We start from the raw sequence: 19,658 nt of genomic DNA on the forward strand, positions 1-19,658 counted from the left end.
TGAGAGTTGACAACAGTTTAATGGGATATAACCCATCCTTCCATCTGCCTGTACTCTTGTTCGCATCCTATGTTAAGATTCTAGCTGATCTCTCACCACACTTTTGACCCACAACCCATAATCTAAGGGTGTGTGAATCCTCAAGAACGTACAGCTCCTTTGTCTGTTTTATACCCCAGAGTGCACCAACAGCAACTAAAACCTGACCATTGATTGAGAGGAAACATCTCCACATCCCAAAGAAACCTCAACAGAGGCCACCATCGTTGGTAGCAAAGTCACTGAAGATAAGTATCTCCATGTCTTAGAAAAGAACAGCCCCATTTGAGGTTTTATTCAAACCTCAGAGGCGTGGGGTGATTCTGCCATAAAATTAAAATATCCTTTGCTCAAAGGGGAAAAAAAAACCTGCTTTCCCCCACACCCCAAACACACACACACACACATACACATAGGAAAAGAAATTAAAAGTTCAGGGAGCAAATGTTTCTAGTAATGCAGTTCATGTTTTAAATAAATCAAGTGCCGAGTTTTAAATATCTACCCAAGTTGGATTCATTGTGGGATATTTAAAGAACAGTTGGCTAGTCAGAGAAGAGTCTAGAGAAGTATTTTCCATCCTTGTAAGATGTGTGGACTTCAACTCCCAGAATTCTCCAGCCAGCCACTATGGCAGACATGTCAAACACAAGGCCCGGGGGCCACATCCGGCCCGCGAAGTGGTTTCATGCGGCCCGCGAAGCCATCCTGGAAACAGTGAGGGAACGGTCCCCGCTGCCTTGGCCCTGGCCCAGAGACTGTCCTTCTGCCAGAGACCCTCAGATCTGTCCCACTCCTGCCCAGGCCCCCACAGGCACCCTTGATGCGAACCATGTAGAGCTGGCCACGCCCACCCAGTAGGCCATACGCACTCTAGCCACGCCCACCCACTAGGCCACGCCCACCCTGGCCATACCCACCCGGCCCCCTGAGGGCAACCACAATGCTGATGCGGCCCTCAATGAAATTGAGTTTGACACCCCTGCACTATGGCATCCCCAAGGTCACATGATCACAATTCAAACATATAGGGAACGGTTGCTGGAATTGGGTATGTGTAGTTTAACGAAGAGAAGCGCGAGGGGGGACATGATAGCAGTGATCCAATATCTTAGGGGCTGCCCCAAAGAAGAGGCAGTCAAGCTATTCTCCAAAGCGCCTGAAGGCAGGACAAGAAGCAACGGATGGAAACTAGTCAAGGAGAGAAGCAACCTGGAACTAAGGAGAAACTTCCTGACAGTTAGAACAATTAACCAGTGGAACAACCTGCCCCCAGAAAGTGTGAATGCTCCAACACTGGAAGTTTTTATGAAGAGACTAGACAGCCCTTTTCCTGAAATGGTATAAGGTTTCCTGCCTGAGCAGGGGGTTGGACTAGATGACCTCCAAGGTCCCTTCCAAATTATTATTATTGTTGTTGTTGTTGTTGTTGTTGTTGTTATTATTATTATTATTATTATTATTATTATTATTATTATTATTATTATTATTATTATTATATACAAACGCTTGGCAACTGTCGTGTATTTACTCTGATCCCCTTTTCCAACTTTCTGACAAGCGACGTCAATGGGGAAGCCAGATTCCCATAACAGCCATACTACTAATTCAGCAACTACAATTTTGACAAGAAAGGTGGTAAAATGGGGCAAAATTCACTTAATAACTGTCTCACTTAAGAACAGAAATTTTAGGGTCAGTTGTGGTCATAAGTTGAAGACTACCTGTACCCTTTACAAACAAAAATGTAGGATTTCTGGAAATCTTGGGATGGCTTATCTCAAAAGGCTGAGATCAAGTCATATGGTGGACATAAGCCTCCTGCGATTTTGCAGATTTTAACAATCTGGCATATTCTCGCCCCTCGCCAATGCCTCTGTTATGTATGCAGGCATCTGCATAGCAACAGCCATCAGGGGGCGTGGCCTGGACAGTTTCGGCGGGAAACCTAGGGCCAACCCCATCAGCTGTTAGCTTACCTGGCCAGGTATATAAGGAGGCCAGGTAGCCCTCATTCCCCAGTTCACTTCCCCTTCCAATAAAGAGCTGAACTCACACACCGGCTGGCGTCTCTCTTGCGTCGGACCCACTACACAATAGCCTCCATTAAAAACATTGTGCATGATGAGGGTATTGGAGAAAATTGTGTAAAGGTAAAGGAGGTTATTTAGCAACGTGAAGATGAGAAATTTTAAACGTTTAATTTTAATATCAGTGTAAAATTAAAGCTGGAAAAATATATCAGGTGTTTGATGTTTTAAAGATGGAATGTTAAAATATAAAATATACTAAAGTATTGACAAATATAAGGAAACTATTAAATGACTGATGGAGAGCAATGAGAAGTATGTTAATTTCGATAAGAGATAATTTGTATTAAAGGAAACGAGAGAGGGAGTATTGATTACAACAATTTGGAGATTTGTAATAATATGTATTTGTCTGAAATGGAATTATTGTAACCCAGACACCACGTTGCTTTTTAAAGATACTATTGTAATATTGGAAAACTAATTAAAAAAATAAAAAATAAAAACATTGTGCAGATTACCTGAGTGTTATGACACAATGGGGTATTTTGGTACGTGCGTCATTGTCTTGACATCCTTGGGACTTGGGACAGACCCCTGTGGCGCCAGTGTCATCACTTTAAGATTATATCTCTCCTAAAAGCAGCTGTCCCATTGTTCAGCTGCGTTCCCAAAAATGTTGGTGACATTTTGGATGCCACAAAAATGTCTGACAGTTTTTATTTTTTTATTTTATTTTAATTCCATTTATATCCCGCCCTTCTCCGAAGACTCAGGGCGGCTTACAAGCTTAGCAGTAGCCTTCATTCTATGGATATGCCTGCTTGTTAGGGCTTTCACACACACCCCAAGCGGCATTATTTCAAAGTCAGATTAATTGCCCCCCAACAATCTGGGTCCTCATTTTACCCACCTCGGAAGGATGGAAGGCTGAGTCAACCTTGAGCCTGGTGGGACTCGAACCTGCACTAATTGCAGGCAGCTGGTGTTACTTAAGGAGGCATTAGCCCACTGCTCCACCAAGGCTCTCTTGCCATTTTATGATATTTTATGGCAAAAAACACCTACTGAATAACCAGGTTCAGACTTAACAACTATATAACTTGCTTAATAACTGCAGTGACCCATTTAATGACCATTGTAAAAATGATTGCTAAACGAAGTCCAGTCGTGATGCTTTTTCAGGAGGCAACTGGACTTTCTTGTTTTTCCTTTGAAGACGTTTCGCTTCTCATCCAAGAAGCTTCTTCAGCTCTGACTGGATGGTGGGGAAGAGAAAGATTTATACTCCTTGCAGACAGCTGGTTGTTTGCATCCTTTTAGAGAGTCGTTGAGGCCACCTGGAAGTTGTTATCTGTGTCCTCAGGGTCACCTGAGTGGTGCAAATGGGTGTGGAGCCTTCTTGGAACTGCTGGAAGGACGGTGTTGTAGACTGGAGATAGAGGTTGTTGTATATCCCTCCCCCAATTTTGACCTAGATGGCCTCTTTGACCCCTCTTTCAAACCATCGGTCCTCTCTCTCCAAAGTGTGGACTTTGCTGTCTTCAAAAGTGCGTCCCTTGTCTTTTAAAAGCAGAATCTGGTCCTGATGGGTCTGATCCCATGTATCAGAATTGAAAGAAATGGAGCAACGGAAGATGCTGATGAAAGAATTGATAACCCAGCATCATTTGCCAAAAACTCCAGTTTCTTCTTTAAAGCTTCTAGTGTTGGCGCACCCACAACTTCTGAAGGAAATCTGTTCCACTGTTAACTGTTCTGTCAGGAAACCTCTCCGTGGTTTTAGGTTTGCTAAACCATGACCTTCTTGTCCTGCCTTCTGGTGCTTTGGAAAAATAAGTCTTTGTGGCAGCCCCTTAAATATTGAAACACTGCTCTTATGTCACACACACACACACACACACACACACACACACACACACACACAGTCCTTCTTTTCATTAAACTAGAGAATTACAGGAACCGTTTTTTTTCCCCAAGAGTCAACTGGACTTTCTTTGTTTTGCTCGAAGATGTTTCACTTCTCATCCAATAAGCTTCCTCAGTTCAAGCATGACCTGGATGACCGAGAATCTCCATAGACATAAAGTTCTTTAAATTCATTTCCAGAACAGGTGAACCTCTGCTAAAACAGAGGCTGGCCGCTCTCTGCACGTGCACAAGAGCTAGCTTACAGGGCATTCAGCGGAGATCCCTGAAAATGCGCTCCCATTCCCGCCCCCCCCCACACCCTCAAATGGAGATGCTGGTGGCTAATTACTTCTCCCCACCCCAACCCCCAAAAATATCTGTAACTCGGCGCTATTTCCCCTCGCAGGAGACTGGGGTGGGGAGGGGGGAATTGTCGTCTGCCCATGTTTAGAAGCCCCCGCGCTATCCTGCGAGTGAACCGACCTCCGTTTCTGGAAAGGGGCTGGGAGCCAATGCAGGCTGCCTGCCTCCTGGCTGCCGTCGCTTCCCGGGACCTCGGGCGCAGAGCGCGTCGCCGCGGGAACGAGCGAGGGAGGCGAACGGCCGATCGGGAGCCTGGGAGAGAGAGAGCCCTAGTCCCCATGCGATGAGCCCACGCAAGGGGGCAGCGGGACGGATGCCATGGGACCCCCGGCTCGGCTCCAGTGGAGACCCCGCGCTCTGCGCACCGTGGCCTTTTTGGTGCTGCCCGTAAGTGGCCGGTGCGCTCCTGCCGTTCTGAGGGGGGGGAGGGAGGGTCGAGAGGCGTCCCTTTCGTAATACTTTTAATCGGGGTGGGGAAGGAAGTGGGTCCCCGCGCTGACCACCGTTTTATTCCTTTGCATAATCAAGTTTCTTCTTTCCCTTTTCCCACCGACTTCAAGGGGCCGTTTTGGCGAGACGCAGCTGGCGTTGGCATTGTTGCGGGGCTGGGGCGGCGCGTTCTTCGCATGGGCAGAGGTCCGCTTTCCTCTCTGTATATGACTGTGTTCCTGCGTAAAGTAGTAGTTGGTTGCAGGCCGGAGAAGAAAAAAAATTAGTGATCGGTTCTGAACATTGAATTAGGTTTCTTTTTGGTTCCCTCTGATCTTCAAAATAGAATCGGAAATGAAAGCTATCTGTTTTTCTCCTATCTCAAAAAGAAAAAAAAAGAAAAAATATCAATCTTGGCGTTTTTGGCTGGGCGGGGGGGTGGGAGGTGGGGAGAGAACGGCTCAGCAATTGCAGAAGTTAGTGGTTAGTTTTGCAAAAGCCACTGGACTGAAAAGAGTCTGGATACCTTGTGGCCTGTTTTTTTTAAATAATAATAATAATAATAATAATAATAATAATAATAATAATAATAATAATAATAATAATAATAATAATAATAATAATAATAATAATAATAATATAAAGTTGGAAGGGACCTTGGAGGTCATCTAGTCCAACCCCCTGCTCAGGCAGGAAACCTTATACCATTTCAAACAAATGGCTGTCCAGTCTCTTCTTAAAAACTTCCAGTGTTGGAGCATTCACCACTTCTGGAGGCAGGTGGTTCCACTGGTTAATTGTTCTAACTGTCAGGAAGTTTCTCCTTAGTTCTAGGTTGCTTCTCTCCTTGACTAGTTTCCATCCGTTGCTTCTTGTCCTGCTTTCAGGTGCTTTGGAGAATAGCTTGACTCCCTCTTCTTTGTTGTTTTATTATTATTATTATTATTATTATTATTATTATTATTATTATTATTATTATTATTATTATCATTATCCTCCCATTTTTTAGTTAATGCCCTCATGATTTGTTAAACTAGGGGCCAAACAATCCTATTTGCATTGAAGGAATGATCAACTAACTAATGATCAGACAACATGCTCCGGAAAAAACAAGCAAGTTTAATACTAACCAGATTTAGGCATGATGTATCTTTGTGGAAACTGCCTCTGCCCCGATTAAGGCTGCTGAATGAACACAACCATTTCCTTCTTTTACAAGTATGGAAAAAATTCAGGCTCTAGAATGAATGCATTTAATCCCTTGGCTATTTTTGAAGTGGGGGGAATATTAGAAAATGTATACCATCAGAGCTCCGGATTTTCAGCCCCTGGATAAGAGAGAAGACTTTCTCTGAGCATGTACAAGTGTCATTCCAGCTATGGGAACGTTTGGGATACATGCTTCTGGGAACAGGCCTATTAAAAGTGTTAAAATTATAACTCTTACCTTAGAACTCTGGTGTATGCATTACAATCTACAGTTACAAAAAAAAGTTGTTAAGTAAATCCCTGCAGTTGTTAAGTAGGTAACACAGTTGTTAAGGGAATCTTCCCCACTGACTTTGCTTGTCAGAAGGCTGCAAAAGGTGGATCACGTAACCCAGGGACACTGCAACCGTCATAAATGTGAGTCAGTTGACAAGCCTCTGAATGTAAATCACATGGCAATGCCGCAATGGTCATAAGTGTGAAAAATGGTCACGAGTCACATTTTTCACAACCGTTGTAACTTTGAGCGGTCACTAAATGAACTGCTGTAAGTTGAGGACTACCTGTACACTGAGTTTGGGATGAGGGTGGAATGCTTCAGATTCAGGGGAGTAAAAAGAGGCAGGATAGCTGCCAAGATGGAAAATACAGCAAGTAAAATAGTCATGTTATGGTTGATGGTGGGTGCCTGCTAGCACAGAGGCAACAGCTGAAATACAGATAATCCTTGATTTACAACCACAATTAAGCTATAGATTTCCATAGCTAAGCAAGACTGTTGTTAACTTGAGTCAGGAACCATTTTACGACCTTTTGTGTCATGGTTGTTAAGCGAATCAAGAAACAATGTTTGGAAACCGACCAAAGAGAAAAGCAATTTTCTTTTCTATTCTGTTCTGTTCTGTTCTGTTCTGTACTGTTCTGTTCTGTTCTATTCCAATATTACGTAAATGGGTATAGGTTAAGGAATATGTATACGAGGTTATGACCTTTTTTTGCTACAGTTGTTAAGTGAATCACTGCAGTTGTTGAGATAATAATGCAGTTGTTAAGTGAACTTGGCAGACCCAGATTCCCCTATTGACTTTGCTTATTGGAAATACAGGTAGTCCTTGACTTACAACAGTTCATTTAGTGACTGTTCAAAGTTACAATGGCACTGAAAAAGGGACCGTTCTTCACACTTATGACCGTTGCAGTATCCCTGTGGTCACGTGATTAAACGTCAGATGCTTGGGAAGTGACTCACATTTATGATGGTCATATGATCCCCCCTTTGCAACCTTCTCACAAGCAAAGAGCCTTGGTGGAGCAGTGGGCTAGTGCCTCCTTAAGTAACACCAGCTGCCTGCAATTAGTGCAGGTTCGAGTCCCACCAGGCTCAAGGTTGACTCAGCCTTCCATCCTTCCGAGGTGGGTAAAATGAGGACCCAGATTGTTGGGGGCAATAAGCTGACTTTGTAATAATGCCGCTTGGGGTGTGTGTGAAAGCCCTAATAAGCAGGCATATCCATAGAATGAAGGCTACTGCTAAGCTTGTAAGCCGCCCTGAATCTTCGGAGAAGGGCGGGATATAAATGGGATTAAAATTAAAAATTAAATTAAAAATTAAAGTCAGTGAGGAAGCCAGGTTCACTTAACATCCGTGTGACTAACTTAACAACTTCAGTGATTCATGTAACAACTATGACAAGAAAGGTCATAAAATGGGGCAAAACTCCACTTAACAAATGTCTCACTTAACAACAGAAATGTGGGGCTCAATTGTGGTCGCAAGTCGAGGACCTACCTTTAAAGGTCGCAAATGGAGATCACATGATCCCAGGGCCCTGAACCCATCATGAATCACGCTGGTTGCTAAGCACCTGAATTTTCATGACGTGGCAACACTATAATGGTTGTAAGTGCAAGGACTGTGTAAGCCTAGCATAAACAGTGTGAAAAAGTGTAAGCCAGACTATCTATAACACCTTGTTGCTGGTTTTTCCTTCCACTATTCCAAGCATTTTGGATTTTTCAAGGAAGCTGGGTCATTTCAACTCACTGGGGAATTGTAGGAATTGAAGTCCATCCATCTTCAAGTCGCCAGGGTTGAGAAACCCTACAGGCAGTCCTTGACTTACAACGGTCATTTAGGGACCGAAGTTACAATGACACTGAAAGAAGTGACTTATGACCATTTTTCACACTTACGACCGTTGCAGCATTCTCATGTTCACGTGATAAAAATTCAGATGCTTGGCAACTGATTCATACTTACGACGGTCGCAGCATCCCAGAGTCACATGATCATCTTTAGCGACCTCCTGACAAGCAAAGTGAATGGGGAAGACAGATTCACTTAAGAACCGTGTTACTATCTTAACAACCTCAGTGATTCACTTAACAACTGTGGTAAGAAAGGTCATAAAATGGGGCAAAACTCACTTAACAAATGTCTCACTTAACAACAGAAATTTTGGGCTCAATTGCGGCCGTAAGTTGAGGAGACTACCTGCGGTTTACAGCAATGTCAGCAGAATGGTTAAAAGTCCTATGGGATGGATTTAGAGGAGAAATAAACAGATTTAGTTTAGGGAGAAGTGGTTGGAACTTTTACCAAATCCAGTGTTCGTGCTGAGAAACGTGTGGGAAACTAGAACAGGGTCTTCCCATCATCTGTGCTTCGACCTGAAATATCTTACTGTTTTTGAGTCACACTTTCAAAGCTGGATTAGTGTAAGTCAAGGGGTCTTCAAACTGGGCCCTTTTATGACTTGTGGACTTCAACTCCCAGAATTCCTCAGCCAGGCATGCTGGCTGAGGAATTCTGGGAGTTGAAGTCCACATGTCATAAAAGGGCCCAGTTTGAAGACCCCTGGTGTAAGAGAAGAAAAGTAGGGGCAGTGGCGTAGCGTGGGTTGTCAGCACCCGGGGCAAGGCAAGTAATTTGCGCCCCCTAACCCGTGGATTTTAGCACTCGAGTCTGCACTGTCCCTCCCCCAGATAGTCCCTTGCTCTCTCTCCGCACCGCACCGCACGCCTGGCACACCCCCCCTCCACAGTGGGCGGCGACCCGGCGGCTCGGATCGGATTCGCACAGCCAGCACTGCAGTGAGAGAGAGTGAGTGAGCCAGGCAGGGGCAGAGAGCTGCGAGTGCGAGCGCCCCCCCCAGATGTTGCGCCCGGTGCGGCCGGCCCCCCCTGCACCCCCCACGCTACGCCACTGAGTAGGGGGAATAACTACATGTTCTGAGCAAAACTGCATCTACTGTATTTTTGAGATATCTATAACGGAAGATCAGAAAGAAATTACCGATAGTCCTCAACTTACAAGAATACCTTTAGTGACGATTTGAAGTTAACAATAGCGTTGAAAAAGAGACCGTTTTTACTTATAACCTTTGCAGCATCCTCATGGTCATGTGATCAAAATTCGGATGCTTGGGTAACTGGCTCATACTTACAACGGTTGCAGTGTCTTGGGGTCACGTGATCTCCTTTTGCGACCTTCTGACAAGCAAAGTCAATGGGGGAAGCCAGCTTTGCTTAACAACCATGTTACTAACTTAACAATGATTCACTTAAGAACTGTGGCAAGAAAGGTGGTTAAAAATGGGGCAAAATTCACTTAAGAAATGTCTTACTTAGCAACAAAAATGTTGGGTTCAGTGGTGGTCATAAGTCTAGGACTACCTGAATACGAAGGAGCTTCCAACTCTGTCTGTCTGTTCCTCCATCTCCAGGATGGCTCTCAAAAAATGAACAGAAGAGGGGCAAATGTGGTTATATGTGGGGGGAAGCAGGCCAAAGAAAGACTAACAGGCAAGATCTGGCCAGGGGTTCTGGAGAAAAAATAAATAAATCCAGAAATATTCCCTATGGATGGAGAATGGCTGAAAAAGTTGTAATCTGCTCCATTCTAAGCCCCTCCCTCCACCCTCCTGGTCATGTGACCCAGAGAGGACCCTATGCAACACACCCTTCCCTTCCCAGTGCATAGATGTTATGTGAATGCATATATACTCTTGCACCATTAGGTAGGAGAAAACACAAATACACACAAAAGTCCTTTATTTTGTGGCCTGGAAGACAATAAAGATGCCTCTAATGGCCATCCCTAGTATTTTTCCCCCTCTGCTTTTCCCCTGAACTGATCTTCTCTCCTGCTTCTATCAGCCCAGGTGTGCAAAGTCTGCACATGCTCATACATCTGCAGTTTTTAATTCCTTCATGTCAATGCCCCATGGATTGCGCCCCCCCTTTCTCTCCTACACCAAAGAACTAAAACGCCTCTAGTAGCCAGAAAATTACTCATCTTGATTGATAATGGGCCATCTCAACTCTTAGTGGCCACATGATCTGTCTTCTCCTGGAAGGTCTATTCTCATCCTGGTCCTTCAGCTTTTCCAAGGACGTCTCGATCGCCACCATAACTACGTCTATAAACCTTCTTCTGGTGTCCTCTTCTTCTCTTTCCTTCATTTCTTACCTTTATAGACTTCTCAAATGGTTGGAACTTAGCACTGATTTACTGATTGTTCCATTATGTGTCTTCAAGTCAAAACCAGTTCTTAGCAAGTCCTTCTCAAGGGTTATTTGGGCTCAGCTTGGTCCTTGAGCTCCTCCAATGGGATATCCATCATCATATCAAGACTGAGTGGCTGTTCATACCAGCATCTCGGGCTGACCAGCCTTCTCCATCATTAACAATAGGGGATGAGGTATTACCCCCCGTTGATAGGGCTCGCAACCTGGGTGTCCTCCTGGATTCACGGCTCAGTTTTGAAGATCACATAGGAACCGTGACCAGGGGTGCTTTTGCCCAGATTTGCCTGGTGTGCCAGTTGCATCCCTATCTGGACCGAGATGCTCTATGTACAGTCACTCATGCGCTCGTGACCTCCCGGTTAGACTACTGCAATGCCCTCTACATGGGGCTGCCCTTGAGGACAACCCACAGACTTCAACTGGTGCAGAATTCAGCCGTGCAAGTTTTGATGGGAGCTTCCCGATACTCCCGTGTAACACCTCTTCTCCGCGAGCTGCATTGGCTTCCAGTTGCCCTCCGGGTGAGATTCAAGGTGCTGGTAATGACCTAAAAAGCCCTAAATGGCTTGGATCCGGGATATCTGAGGGAACACCTGCTGCTGTCATCATCTTCCCATCGTCCTGTGTGCCCCCGCAGGGAGGGCCTTCTCAGGGTACCGCCAGTTAAGGAATGCCGGCGGGTTATTCCCAGGGGAAGGGCGTTCTCTGTGGGTACGCCTGCCCTATGGAACCAACTACCCACAGAACCTAGGACTACCCCCGACCTTCGCTCATTTTGCCGGGACCTGAAAACTTGGCTCTTTGATCTGTTTGGTCCAGACCGTGGGGTTGTTAATTTAACTGGGTTTTAGATTTACTCTTGGGGCTTGAATTTAATTTAATTGTTTTAATTGATTTTAATTTTTTGTATTTCATGGTTTTAACTGCCCTGTAAACCGCCCTGAGTCCTACGGGAATAGGGCGGTATACAAATTCAATAAAATTAAATAAATAAATTATGAGTGAGTCCACTTCACTTTCTTCTCCTTTTCTTTTTTCTTCCATCGTTCTCAACCTTATGAACCTCTCCAGAATGCTAAGTCTTTGCACTGAATGATTAAGCGCATGATAATAACTCTCATGAGTCATGATTCTTAGTAACCACATAAATAGATTTTCTTCATGACTCAGCCCTAACCTGGCTCTTCAGATATTTCAAGCATGTCCCCATCTCCTTGCTATTGGTTGTCCTCTTCCTCTCTTTCCTACCACATTTTTCCACCAGGATGGACTTTTCGAGAGAGGTGAGCAAGTGATTTAACTGATTTATTGATTTTATGCCTTCGAGTCAATGTTGATGGATTATGCGCCTTCAAGTCAATGTTGATTGATTGATTGATTGTGCCTTCAAGTCAGTGTTGACTTTGAGCAGCCACATGGATTGATCTTCTCCAGGAGAATCTGACTCCAAAACTGATTCTTCAGCACTTCCAGTGGTAATAATAATAATAATAATAATATAAAGTTGGAAGGGACCTTGGAGGTCATCTAGTGGTCCTTCCACCACTTCTATAACTGAGCCCATTCCTCTGACTGGTGGTCACCCCCTTCTCTTTCTTTCCAACTTTTCCAGCATCAGAGCCTTCTGCGTTTCCACATCATGCATCCAAAGTAGGATAATTTGAGGTGTATCTTTTGTGTTCTGAGTGAGAACTCTGGGTCTCTTGCATCTAAGGAAACCCAGAGTAAATTAAGGACAGAGAGTGTTGGAGATTTCTGCCTTGAAAATTTACCATTTGTATTGACTAATACAAATTAGCGTTCCGTGCGCCTCTGGCGTCTAGTCATGCCGGCCACATGACCACGGAGACGTCCTCGGACAAGCGCTGGCTCTTCGGCTTTGAAACGGAGGTGAGCACCGGCCCCTAGAGTCGGAAACGACTAGCACGCATGTGCGGGGGAACCTTTACCTTTACCTTTTTATTGACTAATATATGAATTTTTCAGCTCCGTTGGTTTTGCTCCGTGTTAAGTGCCTCTTGTTTGAATCTAGAGCTGCAAAATCAATTTGGCAGTTTAGGTTCAACCCTGATTTTGACCAAGCCCTGGATGGATTTGATCTCATTCCAGTCCTTATTGTTTAAAATAACATAGGAAGCAGCTTTACCCTGGCGACATCAAATTTTTCTGCCTAAGGTCTCACAAGCTGACATTTATATCCTTCCTGTTTCAAAGTCTCTCTCTCTCTCTCTCTCTCTCTCTCTCTCTCTCTCTCTCTCTGACTGGATCATCCAGTCATTAAGCAAATCCTGCTTCCCCCATTCACTTTTCTTGTTGGAAACCAGATTGCAAATGGTGATCACATGATTCCAGGATGCTTCAACCTTCATAAACACATGCTGGTTGCCGAGTGCCCAAATTTTGACCATGGGGGTGCTGCGATGGTCATAAATCTGAGTACTGGGTTGTAAGTCACTTTTTCAATGTGGTTGTAACCTCCAATGGTCACTAAATGGATGATCATAAGTTGAGGACAGCTCCTTCCTGCAGTCAATGTAAAATGCAGCCCATTTTATGACCTTTCTTGCCACACATGTTAAGTGAATTACTGCAGTTGTTAAGATAGTAACACAGTTGCTAAGTGAATCTAGCTTCCTCAATGACTTTGCTTGTTAGAAGGTCGCAGAAGGGGATCACGTGACCCCGTGACACCGCAATCGTCACTAAACGAAAGGTTATAAATTAAGGACCACCTATAGTTGGTTCTTAGATTCAGTAGGCCTCCTTAGAAACGAGATTAGGGGTGTGTAATATGTAAGTGTGGTCACTAAAGGAATTGGTCTCTAAATGAATCGTAAGTCGTGGACTACCTAAAAATCCCATCTGTTGGCATTTTTGAATCCAAAAGGAAGGAATCGCAGTGTTTGTCCAGAAATGGGGTCCTTCCTTTTCATAGCAGCCAAAGCTCACCCACCTACCATTTCCTTTATTGGCCTGGGTGCCTGTGGCATGGTCAACCGCATGGCGCACTCAAAGGGGGTGAAGGTTTTGCAAAGCTGGCAGCTGCCCCGTCCCGGATGCCACTAAATCTGGGCATTCACAATGCAGGATTCCTTCTCTGTCAAACATTAGAGCAACGGCTTGTGTAACAGTATATGTCAGGATTGCTGTTCAATCATTCTTACATCTCGAAGCCTTTAGGTTAGCGTTGACCGGATTGCTTAAATGGATTTGCTTTGCCTGGTATAAAAAGAACTTCAAGCGGAGAGCATTCAGCTGGAAAGAGGGGGGAAAATGTCATTTCTGCCAGTTCCAATTGGCAACATCTGGATCAGCTGGGCTTTAATCCCCTTCTGGCGATGGCAGTTGATTAACAGAATAACAAAGTTGCAAGGGACCTTAGAGGTTTTCTAGTCCAATCCCAAGCCGGAGACCCTATACCAGCGGTTCCCAACCTTTTCTATACCCCGCACCCCTAGAACGCTTCTGATATACTCTCGCACCCCTTACAAAAGTTCAAAATAATGGCAACAAATTATGCATATAACTATGCAAAAACCCGAGTTTTTGCACCCCCTGGAATATCATCTTGCACCTCCAGGGTTGGGAATCCCTGCCCTATACCATTCCAGACAATTTGTTGTCCAGTCCCTCCTTGTAAACCTCCAGTGTTGGAGCACCCACAACTTCTGGTGGCAAGCTGTTCCACTGATTAATTGTTCTAAGCGTCAGGAAATTTCTCCTTAATTCCAGGTTGCTTCTCTCCTCGATAAGCTTCTATATCCGTTGCTTCTTGTCCTCACTCTCTAATAGTTTCTGCCAATCTCTGAAGTTTCATGTAGCACCGGCAAGTTAGAGCTATCTTGATCTTCAGTCAAATGTATATTTTCAAACTAATAGAAAAGAATAATTGTAGGTCAGGGTTGAACTGTGGGTCCTTGATGCTCTCTGAGCTTGGTTGTTTTCTTGCAGATGTTTCATGACCCAACTAAACCAGGGCTTTTCAACCAGTGGTACGGGTACCACCTGTGGTCCATTGGCACCTGGCAGGTGGTACGCAACCATCCTAGAAAAGGGGTAGCGGGGGAGGGGAATGAGCTGAACCGGTGGCAGCACCGCACAAGCCTGAGCGAGAGACGGCTGGAGCTGCAGGGCTGTCAGGGCTCAGCGGAAGTCCCAGGATCAGCGCTTCTTCGGGGCTGTCGGGGCTCAGTGGAAGCACCAGGATCAGTGCCAGGCTCCAGCTGGAGCTCGGCGCTGATCCTGGTGCTTCTGCTGAGCCCAGAAGAAGCGCCAATCAGCTGGAATGTTGCAGCATCTCCAGGGTCTTGTCATTTACATTCAGATGCTTGGCAACTGATTCATATTTATGACGGTCACAGTGTCCCAGGGTCATGTGAAGTGACCAAAACCTGCTGCAACCACCCAGCAGATGGGGGGGGAAATAAAAACCAAACACCACCCCACCCCACCCCCACTGCCAATCCTCAACAGAAATGTTCACAACAACGAAAACCTCGGACAGGAGGAAGAGCGCCGCCGGGCGGGCAGGTGTCTTGCTCGGCTGTGGCTTGGGGGGCACTTTTTTCAGTGCCATTGTAACTTTGAACAGCCACTAAGCGAATTGTTGTAAGTCGAGGACTACCTGTACTTCATCACTTTTTTCCCTTTGTTTGTTTGGTCAAGTGTTTGACACCTTGCTAGGCGACTGGTGGTACTTGGATGTTGCCATATCCTAAAAGTGGTGCAATGGGTGAAAAGGTTGAAAAGCCCTGGACTAAACAACATTATCAGTGTTACAAAGGAGAGGGGTTTTGCTTAGTGACAGGGCACATCACTTGCATAAAAGGAGGGAGAAAACCCAACTCCTTTCCAGATTCACTTAACATCTGTGTTACTCACTTAATAACTGCAATGATTCGCTTAACAACTGTAGCAAGAAAGGTGGGCAAAACTCACTTAACAAATATCTCACTTAGCAACATAAATTTTGGGCTCAATTGCGGTCATAAGTCGAGAACTAGGTGTACAATGTGCAACAAACGGGTTTTCAGGCATGGCGGTGTTTTGTTTTGTTTTTAAGAAAACAAACTCTTCTGGTAGAAATGCAGAGTTTTACCAAACTTGCCTCAAACTTGCCCCCGACCTCCGTTCATTCCGCCGGGACCTGGAGACCTGGCTCTTCGAGCTCTCTGGCCCAGGCTGAGGATTAATCTTATTTTAATTGGGGTTTTATTTATACAGGGACAAATATAATTTTTTTTTTAAATTTGTTTTTAACTTTTGTATCTTGGTTTTTAATTACCCTGTAAACCACCCTGAGTCCTTCGGGAAAGGGCGGTATGTAAATGTAATAAAATAAATAAACAAATATTGAAATTCCCATTCAGTCCGTTTGCTAACTTCTTCCTCCATGTTTTTTTTTTCCTCCAGTTAGTTCTGCGTTGTGACTCTTTGGTGAACATCTCCCTTCCTGCTCTTGTACAGAAGTTTTGCAAGAATCAACCGATGCCTCAAAACCTAACAGGTAAGATAAAGCATGTCATTATATGGGAGCTACCGTATATACTTGAGTATAAGCCGACTCGAGTATAAGCCGAGACCCCCAATTTCACCCCCAAAAACTGGAAAAAGTTATTGACTCGAGTATAAGCCGATCCGCCGTTCTGCAAGCCTCTGCCGCCAGCAGAGGCTCGATCCGCCATTTTGCAAGCCTGAATACACAGGAATACCCTGTGTAGCCGCGGCTCGTCGGCAGGTCTCCGTTCCTCCTGCCGACCTTTGGGGAGGTTTGGGCGCCTCCCCAAACCTCCCCAAACCTCGGCAGGTCTCCGTTCCTCCTGCCGACCTTTGGGGAGGTTTGGGCGCCTCCCCAAACCTCCCCAAACCTCGGCAGGTCTCCGTTCCTCCGCGCAGACCTGCCGACCTTTGGGGAGGTTTGGGCGCCTCCCCAAACGTCCCCAAACCTCGGCAGGTCTCCGTTCCTGTTTGGGGAGGTTTGGGCGCCTCCCCAAACGTCCCCAAACCTCGGCAGGTCTCCATTCCTCCGCGCAGACCTGCCGACCTTTGGGGAGGTTTGGGCGCCTCCCCAAACGTCCCCAAACCTCGGCAGGTCTCCGTTCCTGTTTGGGGAGGTTTGGGCGCCTCCCCAAACGTCCCCAAACCTCGGCAGGTCTCCGTTCCTGTTTGGGGAGGTTTGGGCGCCTCCCCAAACCTCCCCAAGCCTCGGCAGGTCTCCGTTCCTCCGCGCAGACCTGCCGACCTTTGGGGAGGTTTGGGCGCCTCCCCAAACGTCCCCAAACCTCGGCAGGTCTCCGTTCCTGTTTGGGGAGGTTTGGGCGCCTCCCCAAACGTCCCCAAACCTCGGCAGGTCTCCGTTCCTCCGCGCAGACCTGCCGACCTTTGGGGAGGTTTGGGCGCCTCCCCAAACGTCCCCAAACCTCGGCAGGTCTCCGTTCCTGTTTGGGGAGGTTTGGGCGCCTCCCCAAACCTCCCCAAACCTCGGCAGGTCTCCGTTCCTGTTTGGGGAGGTTTGGGCGCCTCCCCAAACCTCCCCAAGCCTCGGCAGGTCTCCGTTCCTCCGCGCAGACCTGCCGACCTTTGGGGAGGTTTGGGCGCCTCCCCAAACGTCCCCAAACCTCGGCAGGTCTCCGTTCCTGTTTGGGGAGGTTTGGGCGCCTCCCCAAACGTCCCCAAACCTCGGCAGGTCTCCGTTCCTCCGCGCAGACCTGCCGACCTTTGGGGAGGTTTGGGCGCCTCCCCAAACGTCCCCAAACCTCGGCAGGTCTCCGTTCCTGTTTGGGGAGGTTTGGGCGCCTCCCCAAACGTCCCCAAACCTCGGCAGGTCTCCGTTCCTCCGCGCAGACCTGCCGACCTTTGGGGAGGTTTGGGCGCCTCCCCAAACGTCCCCAAACCTCGGCAGGTCTCCGTTCCTGTTTGGGGAGGTTTGGGCGCCTCCCCAAACCTCCCCAAACCTCGGCAGGTCTCCGTTCCTGTTTGGGGAGGTTTGGGCGCCTCCCCAAACCTCCCCAAGCCTCGGCAGGTCTCCGTTCCTCCGCGCAGACCTGCCGACCTTTGGGGAGGTTTGGGCGCCTCCCCAAACGTCCCCAAACCTCGGCAGGTCTCCGTTCCTGTTTGGGGAGGTTTGGGCGCCTCCCCAAACGTCCCCAAACCTCGGCAGGTCTCCGTTCCTCCGCGCAGACCTGCCGACCTTTGGGGAGGTTTGGGCGCCTCCCCAAACCTCCCCAAGCCTCGGCAGGTCTCCGTTCCTCCGCGCAGACCTGCCGACCTTTGGGGAGGTTTGGGCGCCTCCCCAAACGTCCCCAAACCTCGGCAGGTCTCCGTTCCTGTTTGGGGAGGTTTGGGCGCCTCCCCAAACGTCCCCAAACCTCGGCAGGTCTCCGTTCCTCCGCGCAGACCTGCCGACCTTTGGGGAGGTTTGGGCGCCTCCCCAAACGTCCCCAAACCTCGGCAGGTCTCCGTTCCTGTTTGGGGAGGTTTGGGCGCCTCCCCAAACGTCCCCAAACCTCGGCAGGTCTCCGTTCCTCCGCGCAGACCTGCCGACCTTTGGGGAGGTTTGGGCGCCTCCCCAAACGTCCCCAAACCTCGGCAGGTCTCCGTTCCTGTTTGGGGAGGTTTGGGCGCCTCCCCAAACCTCGGCAGGTCTCCGTTCCTCCGTGCAGACCTGCCGACCTTTGGGGAGGTTTGGGCGCCTCCCCAAACGTCCCCAAACCTCGGCAGGTCTCCGTTCCTGTTTGGGGAGGTTTGGGCGCCTCCCCAAACGTCCCCAAACCTCGGCAGGTCTCCGTTCCTGTTTGGGGAGGTTTGGGCGCCTCCCCAAACCTCCCCAAACCTCGGCAGGTCTCCGTTCCTCCGCGCAGACCATCCGACCTTTGGGGAGGTTTGGGGAGGCGCCCAAACCTCCCCAAAGGTCGGCAGGAAGAACGGAGACCTGCCGAGGATTGGGGAGGTTTGGGGAGGCGCCAAAACCTCCCCAAAGGTCGGCAGGAAGAACGGAGACCTGCCGAGGTTTGGGGAGGTTTGGGGAGGCGCCCAAACCTCCCCAAAGGTCGGCAGGTCTGCGCGGAGGAACGGAGACCTGCCGAGGTTTGGGGAGGTTTGGGGAGGCGCCCAAACCTCCCCAAACAGGAACGGAGACCTGCCGAGGTTTGGGGAGGTTTGGGGAGGCGCCCAAACCTCCCCAAACGTCGGCAGGTCTGCGCGGAGGAACGGAGACCTGCCGAGGTTTGGGGAGGTTTGGGGAGGCGCCCAAACCTCCCCAAACAGGAACGGAGACCTGCCGAGGTTTGGGGAGGTATGGGGAGGCGCCCAAACCTCCCCAAACGTCAGCAGGTCTGCGCGGAGGAACGGAGACCTGCCGAGGTTTGGGGAGGTTTGGGGAGGCGCCCAAACCTCCCCAAACAGGAACGGAGACCTGCCGAGGTTTGGGGACGTTTGGGGAGGCGCCCAAACCTCCCCAAAGGTCGGCATGTCTGCGCGGAGGAACGGAGACCTGCCGAGGTTTGGGGAGGCGCCCAAACCTCCCCAAACAGGAACGGAGACCTGCCGAGGTTTGGGGAGGTTTGGGGAGGCGCCCAAACCTCCCCAAACAGGAACGGAGACCTGCCGAGGTTTGGGGACGTTTGGGGAGGCGCCCAAACCTCCCCAAAGGTCGGCAGGTCTGCGCGGAGGAACGGAGACCTGCCGAGGTTTGGGGACGTTTGGGGAGGCGCCCAAACCTCCCCAAACAGGAACGGAGACCTGCCGAGGTTTGGGGACGTTTGGGGAGGCGCCCAAACCTCCCCAAAGGTCGGCAGGTCTGCACGGAGGAACGGAGACCTGCCGAGGTTTGGGGAGGCGCCCAAACCTCCCCAAACAGGAACGGAGACCTGCTGAGGTTTGGGGACGTTTGGGGAGGCGCCCAAACCTCCCCAAAGGTCGGCAGGTCTGCGCGGAGGAACGGAGACCTGCCGAGGTTTGGGGACGTTTGGGGAGGCGCCCAAACCTCCCCAAACAGGAACGGAGACCTGCCGAGGTTTGGGGAGGTTTGGGGAGGCGCCCAAACCTCCCCAAAGGTCGGCAGGTCTGCGCGGAGGAACGGAGACCTGCCGAGGTTTGGGGACGTTTGGGGAGGCGCCCAAACCTCCCCAAACAGGAACGGAGACCTGC

At 48.3% G+C, this 19,658-nt stretch overlaps 1 protein-coding gene and 1 long non-coding RNA gene across 2 annotated transcripts in view; both read left to right on the forward strand.

Moving 5' to 3' along the window:
- The window catches only part of LOC310648912, a 468,719-nt gene that overhangs the window by 57,646 nt on the left and 391,415 nt on the right, over positions 1–19,658 (forward strand). The window lies entirely within an intron of this gene.
- CRHR2 (corticotropin releasing hormone receptor 2) overlaps positions 4,662–19,658 on the forward strand; it is a gene marked incomplete at both ends in the record, with an annotated part of 148,461 nt that continues 133,464 nt past the window's right edge. The window contains 2 exons of the mRNA XM_083377017.1: positions 4,662–4,730; positions 15,924–16,017. Coding sequence (XP_083233143.1) covers positions 4,662–4,730; positions 15,924–16,017 — 163 coding nt within the window. The remainder of the gene's footprint in view (positions 4,731–15,923; positions 16,018–19,658) is intronic.

The sequence above is a fragment of the Vipera ursinii genome, assembly GCF_947247035.1.
Source record: "Vipera ursinii genome assembly, chromosome: Z".
In the NCBI taxonomy this organism is placed as follows: Eukaryota; Metazoa; Chordata; class Lepidosauria; order Squamata; family Viperidae; genus Vipera; species Vipera ursinii.